Raw genomic sequence first — 22,166 nt, 5'->3', positions numbered from 1 at the left:
GATTATTCTGCTTTTTGTGATGCATGAGTAAGAAAACCTGAAGTAAAGCTTAGTCATTGCCCTTTGCCTGTTGTGGTTAGGGATTTTTTTTGCTAATAAGATATATGTAGTTAAGCCATGTAATTTTTTTTAAGACACAACAAAAAGAAACAAAAAAACCCATTTTAATTCTTCTCTTGCTGGGACTGTTCACAGAATACCACAACATTAGGCAGAATATCAAAGAGCTTTGCAGCTGTGGTGATTTCTTTGTGGGGCAGCAGTGCTGTCAGAGGTTAGGGGGTTTGTGTTTTTTCTGTGATGAGTTAGAGGGCTCTGGAATTGTACAAGTTCCCTACCTTGACAGTGATGGGAATCTGGCTGCAGAGATGTGTTCCTACAAGTTAATTTCCATGGACCTTGCTAGTCTGTCTTCTGCTGTAATACTGACAGAACTCTCTTCTGCTGTAAAATATGAATATACTGAAGGATATCTGCTTAGCATAACACTAACCACTGCTGTTTGTTTCTAGAAATGAAATATAAAGAACCGAATTTCACACTCAGAAGAACGTTTAAAGTGGAAAATACAGGGCAGCTGCAGATTAATGTGAAAACGATGGAAATCAGTGGCTACACATGTGAAGGATATGGATTTAAAGTAGTTAACTGTCAGGAATTTGCACTAAGTGCCAATGCCTCTAAAGACATTGTCATATTGTAAGTGGTTTTTCTTACATCTAAATGGAGCGTTACATTTGGAATTTTAATTTTGTTTCAGAGGAAAACTCTTGGTTAAATTCTGAGGACTTTTTTCTGAAGTTTTGAGTGTATATGGGTTTTGTGCAGTGTTATACAACTATGACTTTTTTTTCTCTTCTTGCAAACACTATTTGATTTTTCCTTTCACCATGGTTTTGTGACTGACTAGTATTACTGCTATTACTGTCCAGTAAGTATAACTTGCTGTGTTGGAATAATGTTAGTATTTGAGGTTATATAAATTTCCCTCATTTAACTTGTGAATCCACATGGGACCTAGACCTACATATGGATTTGGTGCATTGCAGTATGTAGAAGGGAGCCTTCAGTCCAAGGATTTTTATTGTAATGCACAGCATTTTAGTCTTGAATATTTCTTCTCTTGCCTTAATGACAATGATTGTGTAGTTCTGTCATTTTCAATTGTAAAAAGTCTCTGCACCAAACACTGATCTTTTAACAGTGCTTTGTTGTAAAGTTAATTATTCATAAAATGGTATCTAAAAAGTTCAGAAGTTTCTTCTGGTCTGCAAGTGGATGTTTGAAATATTGCTGCAGTGGAATAGTATTTCACTAGTATTTCTGCACAATCTTAGTTTGTGATGAGACTGTGAAATAGTGGTGATAGAGTGTTTTTGAAAAGTCAAGTTTGTGACTCAAAGGTGAAGTGTTTAAAAAATTTATAGCTCACACAGTAGTTGGCTCCATTACTTACTAAGACCTGCTATTACATTTTTACTGCATTCATAGCTTTTATTAACAAGTGTGGTAAAACCTTATTGTCAGGTATTATAACTTCATATAGTACCTCAGGAGTAATCTAGAATCAGATGTGTTAAGCATAGATGTTAATGAACATAATCAAACACATCTTGAGGTATTTGAAAGGTACACAAGTATTTTTAGGCTAATCAATGGAGCTGAATTACAGGTTTTTAGTTTATAATTTATGAGTTATAAAAATTGCCTCAAATTTTTGTGCTGTTCCTATGAAAAGTTCTGATGTGCTTTTTGTTGTTTCCAGGTTTACACCAGATTTCACTGCTTCCAGAGTTATACGTGAATTAAAATTCATCACTGCGGGAGGCTCTGAATTTGTATTTATCTTGAATGCATCGCTTCCATATCACATGTTGGCAACATGTGCTGAAGCACTGCCCAGGCCCAACTGGGAACTGGCACTGTACATAATCATCTCAGGAATAATGAGGTTGTGTGTGTGTTTGTTCTTACTGCTGTATGGGCACAAGCTGCCACTGCTCCAATATGGGTTACACAGAAACACATGGGTATTCAGCACATGCTCTAATTGTGGTACACTAAAATAGGGTAAAAGGAGATCAAATTCATAAACACTCCTGTAGATTTAGTGTGAACTGTTTAAGGCAAAGGAGTACTGACTTTCAAACCAAGGACAAAATAATACACTTCTTGTTTGAACCTATTTCCTTGGGTGACATATGTACTCCTCTTAGCCCTGATAATCTGTAGGGGTTTTGATAAGTAAGCCAAACTTGAGACATATTTAGGTATTAAAGCACTGATAGCAGTGAATTCCTGTAGAAATGTAAGCATCCTTCTCTGGAGTATTGTGCTTTAGAGAGATATAAGGCAGGGACTGTAATAAGCTTAGCAGATGCCTTGGATGAATTTAACTTTGCTGCCACTTGTAATGTGACAGACAACTGGTGATACTAATAATGGGATTTCTGAGAACCTGAAGGACATTGTTTGCAACACTGCACACTCACAGGTTACATAGTAGGATATTAATGCACGTTTTTCCTCAGCAAACAGACATGTACTAATTATACCTTGTTGTAATATGAGTTGAAAATGCCACCATTTTCACAGTCTAACCTGTACCTATCGTTATTTGAAATCAAGAGTTATAAACCTTGTATCCCTGCTCAGCTCTTGGATGTGAAACACTTTACCCCACTGCTTTTGTGCAGAGAAAACCCTAGCATGGAAACTTAGCAGTAGGAGTTTTTACTTACCAGAAGCAACAAATGCTGTTTTCTTAGTGTTAAGCTTATATCTTAGTGTGAAATGTATTGGTGGTGTAGATGCCTGTGAAGAAAAAATGGTCTTTCTGTATGCTGCAAATCCAAAGCATTATCACATACACGTCATATTCCTTTTTCTTCCCTTACAGTTAAGTTACTGTCTCTTCCATTTTGCGAATGTTCACTTAGGCTGTCTTTCATTGTAGGGATTGACAAAAAAAAAAAAAATAGAGAAGATAAAGTTACAACCCACTTCATTTTCTTTTTTGACTCTTCAGCACTTTCCTAAGTAATGCAGTGTTTAGTGAGGAAACTGCATTTTCCAAAGTAAGAGGAAAATTTCTGTTACTTAGGAAATTTTGTGTCATCACTAACACTACATTACTTAAAAGTGCTGAGTGAGTACTTATGTGGTTTTCTTCTGTATATGTGCTAGAATTGTATAGGCTGAATTTGGTTTTAATTTAATTTTAGTTTGGTTTTCATACTTTGACAGAGTAATGTTTGTCAGCTCATAAGTGTAGTTTGCTTGGATAATTTTATATGTGCTGTATTTGTTAATTAGACTTTACAAAGAACAGAGAATACTAATCCCTTCCTTGCTATGTCTTTTTCCTAAAAATACAAAAATCCTTCTTAGCAGCAAACTAGACAAGAGTCCTAATATATTTTATAATATTCTAAGATTCCTGTGCATAAACTACGATTTAACTTTTAGGATGCCATCGTGTATGTGTTTGGTAGTTGCTACTAAAATAACTCTTCCATGTCACTGCAAAGCTGTCCTTAATTTCTAGCAGTGAACACTAGGAGTTTATATAGTCCATGTTTTTTAATTTGATAAGGTGATGTTAATTTTTGCCTTCCCTAAATCACTGTTACTTTGAATAGTTACATGCTTGTGGCTCCAGGTTTTGAAGTCCAACTTTTTTTCTTTTGGATTAATGCACTTGGCAACTGCATGTCAGGCTTGCATCTAGCTCCCATTCTCAGTGCAGGTGATTTGCTTATCATGCCAGTCTTGTGTATGTTATGTTTCTATCAGAAAAAATTGTGGTTTGGATAAATTTTTTAGTATTTTCAGTACAGGATACAAACTTTTTGTCCTGTGTGATTAGTCATTAGTTTTGAAATGCTCAAAACTAAGAAATAAATCCTTAAATACCTTTCTTCTCTGCAGTGTACTCTTTCTCTTGGTAATTGGAACAGCCTATCTAGAAGCTCAAGGAATTTGGGAGCCATTTAGAAGACGCTTGTCCTTTGAGGCCTCAAATCCTCCCTTTGATATGGGAAGGCCGCTTGATCTCAGGAGAATAGTTGGAATTTCATCTGATGGAAAGTAAGTAAATGTTTGGGCTTCTTATGGTGCTTTTGCCATTTATTTCTTTGCTTCTTTCGTTACCAGGTCAGTTAGAAAGTAATACTGCTCTGTAGAACAGGTGAATGAATAAAGATATCCCCACAGTTGCTTGTAAAAAGATGGCTTGGATGAAAAGATGAACTTTGTGATTGTGAGGAATATTCTTCTTTTGGGGCGAAAAATAGGGAAGGAAAAAAATAAATCCAACAAAAACCAAACCCTGCCAAGTTTCCTGTTAATATTCTCAAAAATGAACTGTATAGACTGCAAAGAAATTGCAGACCAGAAGTTCCTACCTTAGGTGTTTTAGGTAAAGATCATCTCCTTTCAGTGTTCCCTCCATCATATATATCAACATTCATTTTACTGTGTTTTTGTTCCTGTGTACAGCAGGCGAGTGGATGGAAAATGGTAAAGCCAACTGACTTGCCAAACCAGTTTTAGGCATTTTTGCTGGTTATATGCCAAGAATAGGATTAGTTCAAGGCTTCTTTTGGATAGAGTGATTCTCTTTTCTTGGTGAAGAATGGAAACACTGCAAAGTATGTTTAAACATGTGTTACTCTTCCAGCTTGAATACACTTGGATCGGATTCTAATCACAGTTCGTCCAGAGGAATTTATGGAGCAGGCAGTTCGTCTTCGCGATCCGGTGCAGGGAATCATAAGCAATGCAATGCAACAGCACACCTTCACAGCAATAGAAATGCACCTGATGTTGAAAACATCAAATCCAAAACCAATTCAAGTATACCTAACAGGACTTCAGCACAAGCAGCTTCCATGCAGTCAGTAAACAGAACGGGCCCCTTTACCTTGGATTCAGGTGCCACAGCTCAGACTCATGCCATGGGCAAAAGAGCCAAGGGGACGAGGCAGAACCAGCAGCTGTTGCAGCAGCAGGCACCAGCCTTGGCAGAGCAGCCCCTCCAGCAGCCCCCAGCAGCCGGGCCCCAGCAGCAAGAGCAGCAGACTGAAAGTGCTTTGCCACAGCTCCCGCTCCTCAGCGCGCCTCAGGGCGAGTGTGCCAGCAGCAGAAGGCACAGCTCGGAGGATTCAGATCTCACTGGGCTCATAGAAACTATGGAAAAAGACTTTGACCACCCAGAATCCCCTTCCCCTGATGTGTTTACAGAACAGCCCCCATCTCCACTAGCAAAAAACAAAGGTAATACAATTCTGTTTTAATGGGATGACTCCCTGTGTAAACTACAGGACAAGATTTAAACAATTGTAAAGGTCTTGTTTTCCTGGTGTGGGAAGGGAGTGCTTCTCTGTGGTTCCCTGCCTGTGCTGTGTGCCTGTGTCTTGAACACTTCTGTTACCTTATGGCAGTGAAGTTCACTGTGCAGTGCTGGCTTGTCATTCTTCCTGTAAAAATGGTGGCATGTTTTGATGAAAGCAGGTGTGAATATCTAGACACCTGATTCTCTGAAAAAGAAAAATGCTTTTTGGTGCTACTCTTTTACCCTTGGGTTGGCATCTGTCCCTCCTACCTCTGTCATTTGGCCTTTGAGCTCAGGGTTGAGGAAGGGAAAAGGAAGTTGTCCTAGTGTATTATGAAAACTGAGGTAGGGAAAAAGGGAGGAGGGGAAGAGAGGGAGAGATGGGTAAATAGCCCCTGTGGTATTGTTTGGGAATGGAATTCTTCATGTCCAGACTTGTAGTTGTAGAAAATCCTTGATGTCAGGTGGTCAGCAAATTAATATAAGGCACCTGTGTCTATACATTACGTTCATTTTTGGATGAGGCTAGAGTTGAGTTGGACTTGTTTTTCCGTGTTTCCAGTTGTGTAGTACTTAAAATAATGAATTGAATTTCATACATTAGATATGTTTAGACTTTTGAAATTATGTCAGTTGTTGCCTTTTTATGAACACTTCTTGAAATAGGATTTCTAATTATGATTTTTGCATTAGCAATTTCAATTGCATCCCAGAGTTGTGATCATTTAATGTTAATGTGTTTATTTCTAAACAATTTTTCATTTTCTGCTACCAACACTTGTACAGAAATGGCACTGTGTTTGTTATTAGAGATAAAGTTAAGAAAATTAGTCATGAGAAGGCATATAAATACTCCAACATCTGTAAGATTGCACCTCACCAAAGACAAAGGTTTCACTCTGTTGGCTGGTAATGAGTAGAATTTTAATTAGTTCAGAGTGGATGTTAGGATGTATTTGGACTTTCAAAGTGGAGACTGAAATGGTGAGAGGTTTTGGTGTCACACTGAGCTATACTACTCTGTTTCTGGGCTGTTATGTTTTTAGTTTTCAGTGATAGGTGGTTGGTAGAATTAAAAGAACTGCCATCAGTTTGTCAGATATTCATTCCATAAAGGCTAAATAGGACTCCAGGAGGTGATGTGATGTGGTGTTAGGGAGGTTTCATGGATGGTGTCCATAATGGCAAACAGTGCAATGTAGGAGCTCTGGAAAGCAAAGTATCTGGTAGTGAGGATGCAACATTCTCAAGGGTTACATATGAACATACAACATGGGTGTGCAGTGGACTGGTCCAGTCCATGTACTGAATGCCTGAAAGCACTTTGGAGTGCATCTTCCATTTCTAGCTCCCCCTAAGAAGGAAGCAGCTCTTGCTCTTGAGAGCTTTTTGTGATGCAGCTGCATGCAGTATGTGGAGATCACCAAGTTTGAATTCATAAGCTTATTCCCACTCCAGATATTGTAGTGTGTCTATTCCCATTTGTCCTCTTTAAAATGTAAAAACATAAAACCATAGGGGGAGTTCCGTAATGTATCTGCACCTACATACACACATGGGTATTTGTCTTTAGATAAGTATTTAGAGCTAATCACAAACTTTTGCAGAAGCAGCAGCTTCTGGACTAAAACTGTCTGTCATAAGACCCTGTGCAGAATTGCTGTCTTATACAGTCTTCTGTTTCAGCTTCCTAAAACTTGGATCCTAGCAGACTGCAGTGGAGGCTGTGTTATATTTTTGTGATACAGCTGCTTTATGTTACATTTTAATGTTATTATAGCATTTTACATAGATTTTCTAATTATAAACATTAAACTGTTTAGCAATGCTAAATGTAGGCTGCATTTCAAGCAAATTTTGGAATGAGGCCTTTTGAGGCCCAGCCAAAATGCCCCCGATATGCTGGAAGCCAACCTTGAAAAAATGTTCCTAGGAAGATCTACTTGTATTTACATACCTATTTGCATTCAAGCTAAAAAGAATATTTTTATCTCTAATATTTTTGTTGTCCTAGATACTGGAAACACTGATACTTATGTCCTAAAAAACAAAGTTTGAAGGATATGTATCTGGTATTTGCCAAAATACTGAAGGCAAATTTCTGGTTTGGTACAAATTTAACCATTTTGACAAATGAAATATAACAGCTGTCATGGTGCTTCCAGTCTCAATTCTAGCTTGAGCTACTATAAATTCCAGAAGGGGCAGAATCCAGCTATTGATCACAGGTTCCTTGAGTCTTTATCTGAGTGAACAGTTAAATCCATCCAGGAGGCTGTATGCAGGCACTGTGTGGCTCATAAATGAGAGTGCTTATTTTGAAGAGCAGTATCTCAAGAAGGATCCTATGAGTAAAGGCACATACTACAGCTGGTAAGACATAAGACTGTTGAGAAAGCTCAAATCCTGTGAGAGTACAGCAGCAGGCAGTGGTAAGCTCATGAAGACTGCACACACATGCACAGTTGCTTTGTATTGAAAATAGTCCACTCTGAAGGAATAAAATATGTTAGGAGGAGAAAGTATACTTGGGTGTGAGATTTTCAGGTTTTGGTCATTTGGGTTTTTTACCTCTTTGCTAGACAAATACTGTTAGTGATTTTTCTCATCCACACTAGTCTTATTTCAAGTTGCTTTGTGTTTTGTTTGTTTTTTTCCAACTGACAAGCATGCTGATCATTTCTGTTCTTCATTTGTTTGGATGATAGAGCTTTTGCCATCCTCAGAAATTTATGCTTGAATCTAATGTTATGTGGTTAAACTGTCAAATTGGATTCTATGGTGTTTAAAAGGAATGCCAGGAACAGAGCAGAAAGGAATTATAGGCAGTCACGTGCCCACATCCACGGAGGGGCAATGGGAACACAGCTCAGGAGCATAAATGTGGTGGTCATTAGGGTTCTTCTCTTGCTCACATTTGGTGCACAGGAGCAAAAGTGGTTGGTGTGTCATAACAGGCAACAAACTTCAGAGGCTTAATCATGTGGGGCAGCCTCTGAGATGAAGGGAACTCTCCTGTCTCTGAGCACTGCTGCTGAGCATCTGAAGCATCCTTATCTTTCTAGGAAAAGGGAAAACGATTCAGCGCAAGGCTAAGCCACAGAAGAAGCGGGAAGAAAAGGACAGAAGAGGGAAAGGAAAGCAACAGGAGGATGAGCTGAAGGATTCCTTGGCAGATGATGACAGTTCTTCAACCACAACAGAAACCTCCAACCCAGATACAGAGCCACTTCTCAAAGAGGTATGGCACTGCTGAGAAAAGGAGGCCCTTGTATGGCCCTGTGTGTCACCCGTTGGAGTAGGAACACGGTCTCTCTCCCCCACACCATCCTCGTATAATACCTAATAAAGGAAGAATATTAATTAAAAAGAACATTTCCCTATTCTTGCCTTCACTGTATCAAATCTGCACCTCTGAGTGCAGAGAACATGCTTGAGTCCTGTAGTCTCAGGACTAAAAATGCCCAGGTGACTGTGGCATGAACTAGCCAGCAGCTGTCAGCAGCATTGTGGTGATTATCTCCTGGCCTCTTCTATTTGCAGAATAAAATGCCAAAGTGTGGATGCTAATTTCATTCAGCAATTAAGGTGCATGCTAAATCATGCCTTTTGCCAGTTAGAAAGGCTCAGATCAATGGTGGTAACTTGTCAGCACATAGTTAACGTAATTACCTTATACAGTACCCCTAGCTTTGCTTAACTTATTCAGCTCACATGCTCCAAGGTAATAAACTAATGTTTACTGTTTGTGTAGTGGTTGGATTGTCATAGATATTTTGTCCTAAAGGAAACTCTGACAAAGAAGAGGCAATGCCAAAGGGAAGAAAACCAATCTTAAATTTTAATATCTTAAATTTGAACTTTGTAAAAGACAAGGATTATAGCTGTGGGGAAAAAAGAAATCCATGGGATATATTTTAAAGGTTACAGTTTAGTAAGTTGTCACTTGAAAGTTACTGTTGATATTTTCAGGATGGCTATTTGAGACTATACTTGTATTTAGGCAGTCTTAGAAGTGTGATTAAAGAAAATAATAAATGTAATGGTGAAGTTTCTCGTATTATTTACTTTGTTGAAGAGTGTGTTTTAGGTGGCCTGGACTGCATGCAGGAGATGCAGTAAAGGTCTCAGTACAGAGCTAGCATCTTATTAAATAGACCCATAGGCCGTGGCCAGGGGAGCTGTGTATTTGCAAACATCAGATCTCCTTGAAGCTCATTAATTTGTTATTTCTATTTCTGCTTCTCTAAATAGAAAAAATAGAAACTATATTTTATAGGCAAACTCACTAAGTTATGAAAAAATACTTTTAATACTCCAAAAATTCTCATGTTTTCCAACAGCATTCTTTCCTCTGCCCTCTTTGTTATGATGCAAGAGGGACTTTGCTTTTCGTGATTATTAATGTGTCATTTTATCTTTTGTAGGAACCTGAGAAACAAAAGGGAAAAGTTACAGCAGAAAAACCTGAAAATGAAATAGTCCCAGTAAAACAGAAAACCAAAAAAGTGCTTACAAGTATCAAGAAAGAAATCCCTGTAGATGTGAAAACCAGGTAAGCATAATGAAGGCTGTCTAGTAGGGAAAGTATCGTGTATAAAGGGAAGATGGGTTGATAAAAATATCTGTATTTGACTGTTATAGCTGCCAGTTTGGCAAATGCCAACAACAGGTACCTTTAAGCAGCTTCCTCTTCCTTCCTGATGTCAGGGAGCATCTGAAGCTTGTAAATAATAAATTACTTAATGGAAACACAGCACACAAGTGAGAGTTAAATCCAGCAATGAAAGGCAGGCAAAGCAATGTTAAGGTTTTTATAACAGGTATTGCATACAAAAGGTGAGGTTAATGATTCTAGGGGCAGCCCACTGAGCCAGCATTAATGTGAGTGCCTTTAGCTGCTCTTGGGAAACTGCAGCCTCAGTTTCCTTTTTCATGTCATAGAGTAAGGTCAGTCTTGGATGCTTTCTTAAAGGAGGCTGCTGCCACTGTCAGTCCCTTACTGGCATGTGGTTGATTGCAGAGCACAGATAGGGGGAAACTAAAATGAAGAATTTTAGTCTTACTATAGCTAGTTCATTCCAAAATAGTGTTGTGAAATCAGATTGGTATCCAAGTGCCACAAGAGTAAACTTTACCAAATGAGGGTATGGTATATCAACTGTGTTTTTCCTGCTGTAATTAATAGTAGACTGAGTTTACAGTTAGAAGAAATTAATGTTCTTCAAAATATTTCTGAAAACATTGCCTGGCAAAGTCTACTCCTTATTTATTCTTACTACTATGTACTTTGCTTTATCTTATAACTCACAAGTTCATTATGTGTGACAGTTTTCAAAGGCCACGATGACAGCTGGCTTGGAATTCTTCTGCAAGAAACAGGGAAAATAGTTCCTCCCTAGAAGGTTTGAGAGACAGAATCAAATACCTGGAGAAAAGGAGCAATATACAGCCAATTGAATTGGTGGTACATTTAAGTAGATTTATATTATTGATTAAAAAACCAATCCTGTGTATTTAGGTTAATAGTGTATTAGCAGCATGGGATCCGACAGGGGTGTGTAGGGATAGAGTAGAAACTGGGCAGCTGCCATTTCTTCTTGCCTCTATACAATCAAATGGGTTTTGTGATCCTGGAGCTCCAGGGTGAAAGCCGCTTCTGGAGTGTGAGTGAGCCTAATACAGTGTGTGGAGCAGTGTGGGTCATATATATGTGTGTGTGTGTGTGTATATAAAAGTGCTTTTCAGTACTTCAGAGCTTTGAAATAAAATCATTTCTGTTTTCTTTTAGTCCCTTGGAATTGTCTTATACTCCCCCACTGGAAAACAAGCAGCGCAAAACCTTTCCATCCAAGATCTCCACACCACACCTTTTGTCAAGTAGCTCTAAATCAAGAAACCTCCCCAAAACAAGAGGTAATGTGAAGCTGATTTTTGTAAATACCTCAAGAATTTTATATCATTGTCTGTAACCCCTCTTGAGTGCTTAATTCTAAGTCTGGTGTGAGAAGAAAGCTACCCAGTTTATTATCCACACACTTGTTTTCTTTTGTTTTAATAGGTCCAAGCAGTAAGTTAATGGAGAACAGGCCATCAGTATTAGCAAAATTTCTCCCCAGTGGTTCTGCACAGGAGCTAGGGAACACCAGCAGCTCAGAAGGGGAAAAGGATTCTCCACCACCAGAGTGGGACTCTGTGCCTCTCCACAAAGCTGGCAGCTGTAAGTAATCACCAGACAATGGCAGAATAAGTGTTCTGCAATTAATATCTGTAGATAAGCTTGATCTGTTTATAGATCTTCCTGTCTCCTTTTCACTGCATAGCTGAGCTCCATTTTTCTGCTGTAGGCCCCATATTGGTAGCATCTGTTATGATTTGGGAGGTTTGAAAATGGTGTGGGCAGAACATAGGTCATTCTGCAGCTCTCCAGTGATGAACAAGATTCAGAAGCTGCTGGAGAAATTGAGAAAATTATAATTACTGCTCAAAAAAAGTATTTTCTACAGTAGATGGGGTTTTGTTTGGTCGGATCTGCTCCAGCCAATTTGGAACTAATTAGATTATTTTTTCCTTGAGAGGGAACACTAAAAACACCTTAACGCAATGGTTATTGGGACACTGTTACAATTTTTGTGATGGCATTGTAAATCCCTTGTGTGGGAACCAACTCAGCTCCTCCTGGCTGTTAGTGTTACAAATCAGTCTCTCTGAAAATAAACAGCAGACTTAAATAACCATAGGTGAACAGAGAGAAGGAGCTGCTGCTTCCATCACTGGGAGCAAACAGCCTTTCTCATGATTCCTCCATTTGACCAGAAGGGATAGCAGAAGTTTGAGAAGCCTTTGCTGTAGTGTAAATCCTACAGGAAGATGTTTTGTGTTTCTCTTTATAGCCACAGACAACCTGTACAAGCTGTCTCTGCAAACCCTGAACGCAGACGCCTTCCTGAAGCAGCGGCAGCCCTCTCCAACGCCCGCCTCTCCATCTCCCCCTCCTCCTGCCACGCCCTTTGCTTTCGGGCCACGGGGAGGCACTTACAGCAGCATTGTCAACAGCAGCTGCAGCAAGTGAGTCCACATCCTGCCTCCTACTGATTTCCCAGGCACTGAGCACTTGTGCTTCACAGAGGGCATCTCCCTATTCCCCATTTCCTCTTCCCATGGAAACTGCTTTTCTGCAGATACACCACTGTGCATATCTTGCCTTGCTGTGAAACATTGTAAATTGGAAAAATTTGTTCTCTAGTTTATGATCCAACTCATCTCTACAGCCACAACAGCTCTATTTTCCACAGTACCAGCAGTTTCACTCCTAACTCTACTAGTTCTCTTCTTACTAACCATCCTAGAGGTAGCAGTAGCAATAATCCAAGCCTACGTCTTCGTACTCCTGCTAAGCCTATACCTACAAGAAAACATCTAACCCCAATGGCACACCAAGCACACTCCTACCACATAGTTGACCCCAGCCCCTGACCCATTCTAGGAGCAGCCGCTGCTCTCTTAACCACCTCAGGATTAACAATATGATTCCACTGCAATTCCACTGAATTACATGAAACTTTTCAGCTGTTATAAACATTTTCTTGAATGCTGTCTTAAATTGCTGGTTTTTAAATCAAACTGCTGAAGTCCAAAAACTTACTCTTTTATACACTCTTTTTTGTTTGTTTCTTTCTCATTTTAGTGAAACAAAAAACAAGCAGCCTAATGGTACCAAACATAAGCTGGCAAAGGCAGCTTCTCTTCCAGGCAGGAATGGAAACCCCACTTTTGCTGCTGTAGCTGCAGGTTACGACAAAAGTCCAGGTACTAGAACCAGTTTGAAGTTCTTAATAATTCCAAATATTTCCTGAATAATCTGTAATTTTGCTGAGGTTTATTTTACTCATTTTTTACATATATATTCTCACAGGTGGCAGTGGTTTACCAAAGGTTTCTCCAAGCAAGACAGATGTTTCCAGCAATATCAGCATTTCCCACACAGTTGTTGACAGTGATGGCTCTGACAGGTAATTTTTATATTCTCTAAGCAAATACCTGGACCACTAGAAAAGAAGATTGAGTATTAATGGTATTTTGAAGGGACTGACATAATTCATTCTGGTTAGGCTTTTTTTGAACTATTTTTAAAGTCTAGGAACATCATCTCTCACCTTGCAGAAAAGTTTGGGAGTTGCAAGTGACTTAAAAGTAGAAAGATGTTCTGGGTGTGATGGGAGCTTTTTCCTCCTCATTCCAAGTAACTCAACATTCTATTCCTGGGCATCCACACAATGAGAAATCAGCTTGGCTCTCTCAGTGCTGAGGAGTGTGTTCCAAGGTCATTTGAAGGGTGACAGGCAGAGTACCTTGCTGTACAGCAAAGCCTTTCACTTCTGCTTTAACATAGAGACCAGAACTGTCAGTGAGCTTTGTGCTTCCAGGAGGAGCAGGGCACAGCTGCACTCAGTCACATTCTCTGAGGCACATGTCTCTTCTGACATTCTGGCAGTTAGTTGTAAAAAGCAGTAACCTTTAACCTTTCTGGAGTAGGAAAGAGATTTGAATTCAAGTTTCCATATGTAAAGGAATTACTTTGAGTGTGGCTTGTGCATTGGAGTTTTGTTTGTTTTGGTGGATGTTTAGCACTGGTTCCAGTTAACTCAGCTGTTGCTTTTAAGAAGCTTGTTCACGGGTGTATTTGTATCCCTTCCACATCACTGTAAATTTTATCTGCTTGAGAAAAAAACCTTGGGCTCCATGAGTTTTCTGAACAACTGATCAAAAGAGCTACTCTCATGTTTGTTTGATACTCAGTCTACAGATTAAAGAGCACTGTCTGTATTATTGTGTTACTCCAAGATGGGTGTATACACAGGAAAATGTATATCACCAAAATCTATCGTTAAAACAAAACCAAACTGATTTCCTAGCTCTTGATCACCATTAAATATTTATTTAGTATGTTTAACTATATATTTTTATATAGATATATATAAATATAATAGTTAAATATATGTACACACATACTTTTGTATATAGATCAGTAAGTTCATATTGTCAATAGTACTGTGTTAATAAGCTGTGTATTGCCTTCCTGTTCCTCCATAAAATGTAGTTCGGGTTTGTGGAGTCCTATCAGCAATCCCAGCAGTCCTGATTTCACACCTCTCAATTCCTTCTCTGCATTTGGACACTCTTTTAACTTAACTGGAGGTGAGTTCTCCTGTTCAAATATTTTTCTGTATTCAAATACAGGTAGAGAAATGTTGTGCCTTCATTCCACTGGTCTAAATACAATGTTTCCATCCTCACTCCTAAAAGGGAAGACTATGTAGGAACATTTCTTAAAACTTTGGTGTTATATTCTGAGTTTCACTTCAGAGAAAGTTCGTGAAATCTCACAGAGTATTTGATGGACTGAGAATGCTTGGGTTTGTTTGGAGTTTCTCTGCTGCAGTAAAATTTCTGGGTTTTGGGGGTTATTTCCTTAGTCTTCTTCCTCTCCATCCCTCCACCAAAACTTTACTGTAGGTCCCACAAATGTGCCAATAGGCCTGTGGTTTCCTGAGCATAAACATATACTTAAAACCATGGCTCTGTTAAGTGAGGCAGTGGCCCAGCCCTCATATTGCTTTTCTCTTGCATTTTCCTGCAGTATTTTTGTCTAGCTGCACAATGGACTGGTGCGTACTAAACCCAGCAATTAATTAATTAATGTACTTAAGTGTTTGGGTACATTTCCATAAGTGTAATGGAGGTGGCCAGGCATTGAGGTTGCAGGGTGTGGTTGCTCTGTGTACTTGGGCACGTGTGCTGTGTTTTGAGGTGGCTGAAAAGATGATAAGCAAAGTAAACTTTGGATGTGGCATCAGTGTCTACTGATAAAATGCTCTTTTACTGCCACAGTTTGTTGTCTGCTGGGAATGCAAACAATGGCAGCTGCTGCTGCTGTGGGGTTCTTTCTTCTTCATCAGCAACACTTGGCACCCGTGGCTCTGAGGGCGCCAGTAAAAGGCCTGGGATCAGTTCTGTGTGTGAGAAGCAGGCAAGCCATGACTGCTGGTGCTCCCTTTTCCTTCTCATAGCAGAGATGGAGTCAGGGCTGGGGCACTCCCAGTGCTGCCGCTTCCCAGGAGTCACCTGGGGAGGGAGTGCTGCAAGGCAAAGCAGCACTGCAGTCACAGAGAGCTGCCAGGACTCTGAGTGCTGCTGCTGTGCTTAGGCTGCACTGAATTACTCACAGCAAGGGTTCAGCTCTTTTCCCACTATAGCAATGACAAATTTTGTGTCCCTGTCAGATGCTGGTCGCATGAGATGATATTTGTATTGCCTTCTAATATCACTGCAGCAGGACCTGCTAGAAAAATATGGGAAATAATGGTGAAAAGTATTATTATCTTTGAAAAAGAGGGAGAGTAAGGTACTCATTTTAACTTCATTTTATTTTTAGAGGTTTTTAGCAAGCTTGGTTTAGCTCGATCTGCTTATGGGCAAGATGTTCAGAGAAACTGGAATGAATTCAATAATGTTCCATCATCCATCTGGGATCCTTCAGCTACAGATTCTGTACCCTCCTGGCCAACAAGCTCAAGTTCCCCAACTCATACAACTGCAGTAAGTACTCAGTCCATCCAAATACAATGGTTTATTACTGTTACCAGCCTGTTCTGTATTAACATATAATTTAATTTGGAGGAATTGGGGATTAAAAGAAATTAACTGAAGAATAAAAGAAGAAGGAATTTATAAATATATTTATCTTGGTGTATTTAAGTTGATATGGCTGTTGGACAAAGAGTTATTAGTCTTCTGACTTGCAAATGATGAATCCATGGACACTGCTTCCCATAAAAATATCTGTCACAAGAGCACTTTGCAGCACTTACAAAAGTGTATTCTGCTCCCACATCCTTCAGGTTTGCTCCTGTGCCATGGCTGGACACTGCATATGTTACTTCAGGTTTGATGGACAGTTGCAAAATAGGCAATATGATAACTTCCACACTTTGATTCTGCTTTCTGAATGCAGTATTTGCACCTGTTTGTAAATTAACAAAAGATCCCAGAAAAAACTATCTAAAAGACCTTAAATAAATTCTTTTCAGTTTAGGAAAAAACACTAAAGGACTGAAGACAAAGTGAAGTCTTTAAACTGACTACTTATTTTGATGAAGATTTTGAGTATAGCAAAAGGAGAAATGCCCCAACTTTACTGATTGTAGTGCTGCACTGTCATCCTTGTGTCAGACTAGAACTTATGCTGCAACAGCTGTCTTCACTGCCAGCTGAAATCCTTCTTCATGTTGACTTCTGAAAATGTTTTTGTAGTGAGTAAGAGGTAATGTTTACTTCACCTGGGAGCAGTTCAGATGGAGTGGGGGAAGGCAGGGACAGGGGAAGCCAAAGAAGGTTACACAGCTTCTTATGGACACAGGCTTGCAGATCCCATCCTTGTCATGTGGTTACAGGCAGAGCTGGAACCTCACTGAAACTATGTAAGGAAAGATGTTTGGATTTTGGTCACATGGCCAAAATGAATTTGGCCACATGACCAAATGCTGAGAAACCTGGAGGGCAGGTTTCTCAGCATTTGGTAGAGGGAGAGCTTGAGGACAACCAGAACAAGCTCTCTAGCTCTCAACTCGTATTTCCCAGCTGCTTCTGAAAAATATTTAGAAGTGTGCTTCAAGAAGCATCAAGAAGGAAGCCTGACAAATGATATAGAAGTGTCAGGTACTCCATTTAAGTACTTTGATTTGGGAGGAGATATTTTAGGAGTTTACTCAAGGAGAAGATCACATAATAAACAAGAAGCAAGCAGCAAACTGGCTGAAATACTCAAGGCTGTTATAAATTATAGGAGTATTTTCAAGTAGGTATGGCAAGCCAGAACAGGAAAGCTTGGCTTTTCCTGTTACTGAGCCTCCTTGCTCTAGGTGCCTGATAAGAGAGCAGGTACCAGGCCAGGGCCCTGCCCCTTCCTCTGTTCTGGGACAAGAGCCAAAGCCATTGTTGCAACCAGCACTTAGGCAGTGGCTCCTGTGTTACCCTTTTTCTAGGAAGGTTTCTGGAGAGTTGATTTGGGTTGTTCTCCTTCCTTATTCCTCTTGCTTTCTCCTTGTATGCACAACAACTCTGCTTCTGTGCTTTTCCCCTCAGCCTGGCTGCCTTGCTGGTACTCCTCCCCAGGTTTCTTTCCAACCACAATCTCCTACTCTCCATTCCTGTGTTTCTCTGTGTGTAGTTCTGCCTGCCAGCCACGTTGTACCTCCTTCCACCAGCCTTGAAAGGGCATAGCAGGTGCTTTTCTCTGCTGCTCCTTTCCTGGTTGCTTCTGATTTATGAGAAAACCTTTCTATCATGATCTCCCAAACTTTTGGGACAAGTAGGAGCAAATAGTTCCTGCCTCTTGCCTGCAGCAGGAAATAGGGTGGACTTTTAGTGTGTTAGGGGAGGTTCTGAGCAGCAGAGCGAGTGTTTCATGCTGTAGGCTTAGTAGTCTAAATGGTGGCATAGCTTAAATATAACCATTTATTTATGTGACAGTAATACACTGTGACCCTGGTCTGGCTCAGTTTCTCAGTGGCATCGTAGAGTTCTGGTGTCATTGGCCTGGTTAGCCCCCAAGAAATGCTCAGAACTCCTGTCCAGCTCTTGGTAGCAAATTTTGTGGTGTGTTAGCATCCAGCCAGCTTCAGGTATGATTAGACTGAGCCTGTCTTCTTCATTCCAGAGCAGAGCATAAAAACCTAAAAGGGAGAAATTTTCAGATTCTACCTTGTTTTCCTTCCTAAAGGGATTTTTGTTTAAATCTTCAGATTCAGGGTACACTGATACTGATTGACCTTTAGTGTGTGTTATCCAAGGGCAGAGATCTTGGGAAGGGGTGCCCTATCTCCAGCCACTAAATCCAAACATAAGGATGCTTGTACCTAACAGCACTTACTCAACAAGTCTGCTGCCTTTTGGGTGTATCAAGTTTCCAGTGTATTTGCGAATTGAATTTACAGCTTATGTACATTAAATCTGTTGACACTGGGTTATGTAGTGCCAGAAGCCTACATGTAGCAGGTTCTGTGCTAATATTAGCAGTAAGTTATGCTAACCTTTCTCATCTCCATCTTTGGCTGCTTCCTGGTATCACTTTCCACCACACCACCACAGGTCAGGTTCCTCTGCTTGCTGTGTGCTACTGTTTGGGCTTTAGTAAAATACAGTTGAGAGAACCTGGGCCTGTGTTCCTGCATATATTCTCTAGGCTTGCTGTACCTGTCCTCTATATCTCAAATGCATTTGTGATGTGCTGGAACTTTGCATCTGCACCATGACCATTTGTCAGAGACTTCCAAGTGTCTTGGAGCCAGGACAGACTTTATGGAATTCAGTGATAATTGGCCACTTCTCCTGTCCCCTCTCCCTTCATCTGGAAAAATTCTGGGTGGGGAAAAAGCACATAATGGGAATATGGAGTAGGTATAGTGGGACTGAACACAAGTAGATTAATCCAAAACAGACAAGGTCTGACTACAGGGTGATAAATCTGCAAACAGCAGAAAAGATGAAAAAAGGACTTTGCTGTTATCTTTCACTGCAACTTGATTTTTTTTTTTTAATTTTTTGGGTCTTGAACCATGTTTATCTACCTCATTCTAACTAGTTTGTTTAGCATAAGTGTTCTGGCCCTTGTGTGTTGAACACTCCTAGTGCTTAAATTAGCTCTGGTATGGGGATGTCTCACTGCAATGAAAACAGCTCGACAGCTGCAACGTGACTGCGCCCTGCAGCCTGTGTGGCTCCCAGAGCACTCAGCTGCAGCAGCAGTGGGGCTCCTCTGGGCAAGCTCTAGTAAAGGCAGGTCAGAGCTCTGTGTTGCAGTGAGGATGGAAGGGGTTCCAGAGCAGGCTTCTTGATGCTGCTGCTCAGATACTTTTCTTTTGGGGGGCTGGAAGGTGGAGACTGAGGCTTACCAAAGCGCCACTTTCCTTGCTCTGTCTTTACTGCAGTCAATCCTGGGCAACCCCAGTGGCCTGTGGTCCACCACTCCATTCAGCAGTTCCATTTGGTCAAGTAATCTCAACAGTGGCCTTCCCTTCACCACTCCAACCAACGCCTTGCCAGGCATTGATCTCATGGGCAGTGAGAACTCCGCCGCTGCTCCGCCGCCGCCCGCTGCTGCCGCCGTTGCCAACCCTGCTGAAGACATGGGACAGACCTACAATCCTTGGAGAATTTGGAGCCCAACGATTGGAAGAAGAAGTTCAGATCCTTGGTCAAATTCACACTATCCTCATGAAAACTAAAGCAAAAAGAAAGAACTTTTACCCAGGTCATGACTCAATTCTGAATGCAAATTTTTGAAACGTCGTTTTCAGGCCGTTGCTTCCCCAGCCCCACTCCCCATCAGTCATGCTTTCATCACTTGCTCCTTTTCAAAGTCTGTCCTGCAGTATGGTAGTGTGAGATTGCAGATAAGCTTGGAAATGTCTGGGTGTGGTCACAAATCCCAACTACAGCTATAGCCTGTAAATATGAACAGTTTCACTGGTTTCATATTTTACCATCTGCCATCTTTATTTAGGAAACAATTTGAACTCTAAAATGATCCTGGCATGCAATACTTTCATGAAAAGTTTGGGGTTTTAAATTTTTTCCAGTGTTATCCTCCAAGTTCTAATTTAAAATCAAAAGGCACTTTGTGCTAAAATGCAGAGTATTTTTTTAAAATAAGGCTGTCTTTGTTAACACAGGTTGTAAGAATGTAAAAAAGGAAAAAAATCAACAAAAAATACCAACACAAAACCTTAAGAGCAAAGTGGCTGAATGTAAGAGCATTCTGTTGAGAACTGTAATACACTTTATGCTGTTTGTACATTTGTAAACCTGAATGCATTTTTAAGTTGAAGTGAAATGCACACAGCCAAGACTTGTGCAAGAAACAAGATACCATGTGCATTTCTTACAGATACAACTTTGGGTTGTACTTTAAAATAAATACGCTTTTTTCAAGATTTGTCTGCTGCAGTTCTGTTCCCCTTGTATTTTCTGCACTTGTGTGTTCATGACTCCACTTGGCACAGTCTTTGTGCCAAAATCTACTACACACAGAGCCTGTGTTACCAGAAACTTCACTGCAGATGAAACCTGGCTTCTCAGAGGCGTGGGTTTGTATTGCAGCAGAGAATAGAAACTGTTTTCAGGGTTATGCAGTGCAACCCACTTGAAAATTCACTGGATAGCAAAAAGTTGGGAAAATGTCTGCAGTCTTGGGTTTCCAGGTATCAGGTATAGGAGCAGCTGCTGTTTATGCTCCACCCATCCCTTTGTAACACTGTTCTTGCATGGGTCTGAACAAGAATGTTACTATTCTTAGATATGATTTGTCTGTCCCTGTAAGGTGCCTGTTTCCATTCATTAGCAGTAAGGCAAGCCCCAGTGACTACATATATTCATCTGAGCTGAAGCCGAGTAAGAATGAACCCTTCCATTGCCAGAAACCATTAACAGACATTAGCACTGTAAATCTCAGTGGCACTGCTACCAATTTACAGCAGCAGGTGTTTATCAGAATCCATCCAGTAAAAGAGTAAGAACTGTCTATTTTAGTTAATATTCCTTCTAGCATAAAGGTTATGTATGCAACATAATATATCTCCCATTTATTTAACCAAGGGAGCCCTTTTTCAGCTTGCTTTGAGTGAACAAACCCTCCAGGTGTCAGGCTGCTGCCTTCCTGGTGCCAGCAGCAGCAGCTCAGAGATACAGATCTCCTGAATAGGAACCTGCTGTAACTCCTTTGTTCTTAAAATTTTGAGTACTTCTAGAGCCACGCCAGGTCATGAAATGTTCAACTTGGATTTGTGTGCAATTTCCCTCTGAGTAACTGAGCAAACAAGTCTCTTACTGCATGAAAATAAAGAATAAGCAGTTAAGATCCTGACATGCCAGGGCATGCTTCTCTGCAAATGGAGCTTGGGAAGATAACCAGCAGTAACTTCAAGGTGAAGGGAGCTGCTTAAGGTCATATGCCATCTCTTTTACCCAGCAGCTGTTTACATTGGAATTGATTCCATGGAAGAAAGAAGGAGAAATTAATTCTGAGATGATAATAGTGGTTTTATCAGTGAGGGTAGGAATAAAAAATTCTGGTTTAAGAACATTTGCTTTTGAACAAGACAAGGCAAAACACAAGTAATTTAGATGCCTTTCCCTGACCCAGCCCTGCTTCCCCCCAAACGTGTGAGCCATTCCCTTGTGATAATGCAAATAACCTTGGCCACTATTAAAATATTCTTAGTTCTTGTTTTGAAAGAGCTTCCCCTTGAGCACCAGTTCCAGTGAAACCACCTGAACTGTGAAGATCTTTGACACAGTTTTCAGTTTGCTAAGAGGGGAAAAACCATGTCTTTCTCCCAAGGGAAATATCCAAAGCCTAAACACTCCCTGAGTGTCCTATCTTGCTGCTCCAGGCAATTCACTTTGTTCTGCCTACTTAAAGCAAAAGAGCTGCCTTAAAGCGAAGCCATAATTGCAATTGACAGGAATTTGGGTGAAATAAAATCTAGGCAAAAGTTTGGTATAACTAAAGAAACCTCTGTGTATGGTAAGTACATGCACAAGATGGGTTTTGCTGCCTCTTCCTGAGGTACCCACTCTGAAGCTTCTGTGGTACAGCCACTCTTGGCGTGCACTGAAAAATCTCTTAAGCAGTGGGTGAGGTGGTAATGAGACAGAAGCATCCACCATCACAGAATTGTGGAGAGGACAGACCTCTTATGATCTTATGATGAGGTAAAAATAAAAAGGAATGAGATTTTGACAAAACACATGCAGTCTTGCATAAAAATCT

General features: G+C 40.3%; 1 protein-coding gene across 1 annotated transcript in view; it reads left to right on the top strand.

Annotated features, from left to right (window-relative positions):
* The window catches only part of TMEM131 (transmembrane protein 131), a 93,895-nt gene extending 73,569 nt beyond the window's left edge, over positions 1–20,326 (top strand). Inside the window, exons 28-41 of the mRNA XM_064711201.1 lie at positions 513–699; positions 1,766–1,951; positions 3,931–4,089; positions 4,682–5,277; positions 8,401–8,576; positions 9,763–9,890; positions 11,127–11,251; positions 11,397–11,555; positions 12,229–12,403; positions 13,023–13,144; positions 13,251–13,347; positions 14,436–14,533; positions 15,771–15,934; positions 19,324–20,326. Of these exons, the coding sequence (XP_064567271.1) occupies positions 513–699; positions 1,766–1,951; positions 3,931–4,089; positions 4,682–5,277; positions 8,401–8,576; positions 9,763–9,890; positions 11,127–11,251; positions 11,397–11,555; positions 12,229–12,403; positions 13,023–13,144; positions 13,251–13,347; positions 14,436–14,533; positions 15,771–15,934; positions 19,324–19,620 (2,669 nt within the window). The 3' untranslated portion in view covers positions 19,621–20,326. The remainder of the gene's footprint in view (positions 1–512; positions 700–1,765; positions 1,952–3,930; positions 4,090–4,681; positions 5,278–8,400; positions 8,577–9,762; positions 9,891–11,126; positions 11,252–11,396; positions 11,556–12,228; positions 12,404–13,022; positions 13,145–13,250; positions 13,348–14,435; positions 14,534–15,770; positions 15,935–19,323) is intronic.
* The last annotated feature ends 1,840 nt before the right edge of the window (positions 20,327–22,166 follow it).

Source organism: Zonotrichia leucophrys, chromosome 1 (assembly GCF_028769735.1).
Source record: "Zonotrichia leucophrys gambelii isolate GWCS_2022_RI chromosome 1, RI_Zleu_2.0, whole genome shotgun sequence".
Taxonomy (NCBI): Eukaryota; Metazoa; Chordata; class Aves; order Passeriformes; family Passerellidae; genus Zonotrichia; species Zonotrichia leucophrys.
This window is presented reverse-complemented; position numbering and strand designations above follow the sequence as displayed.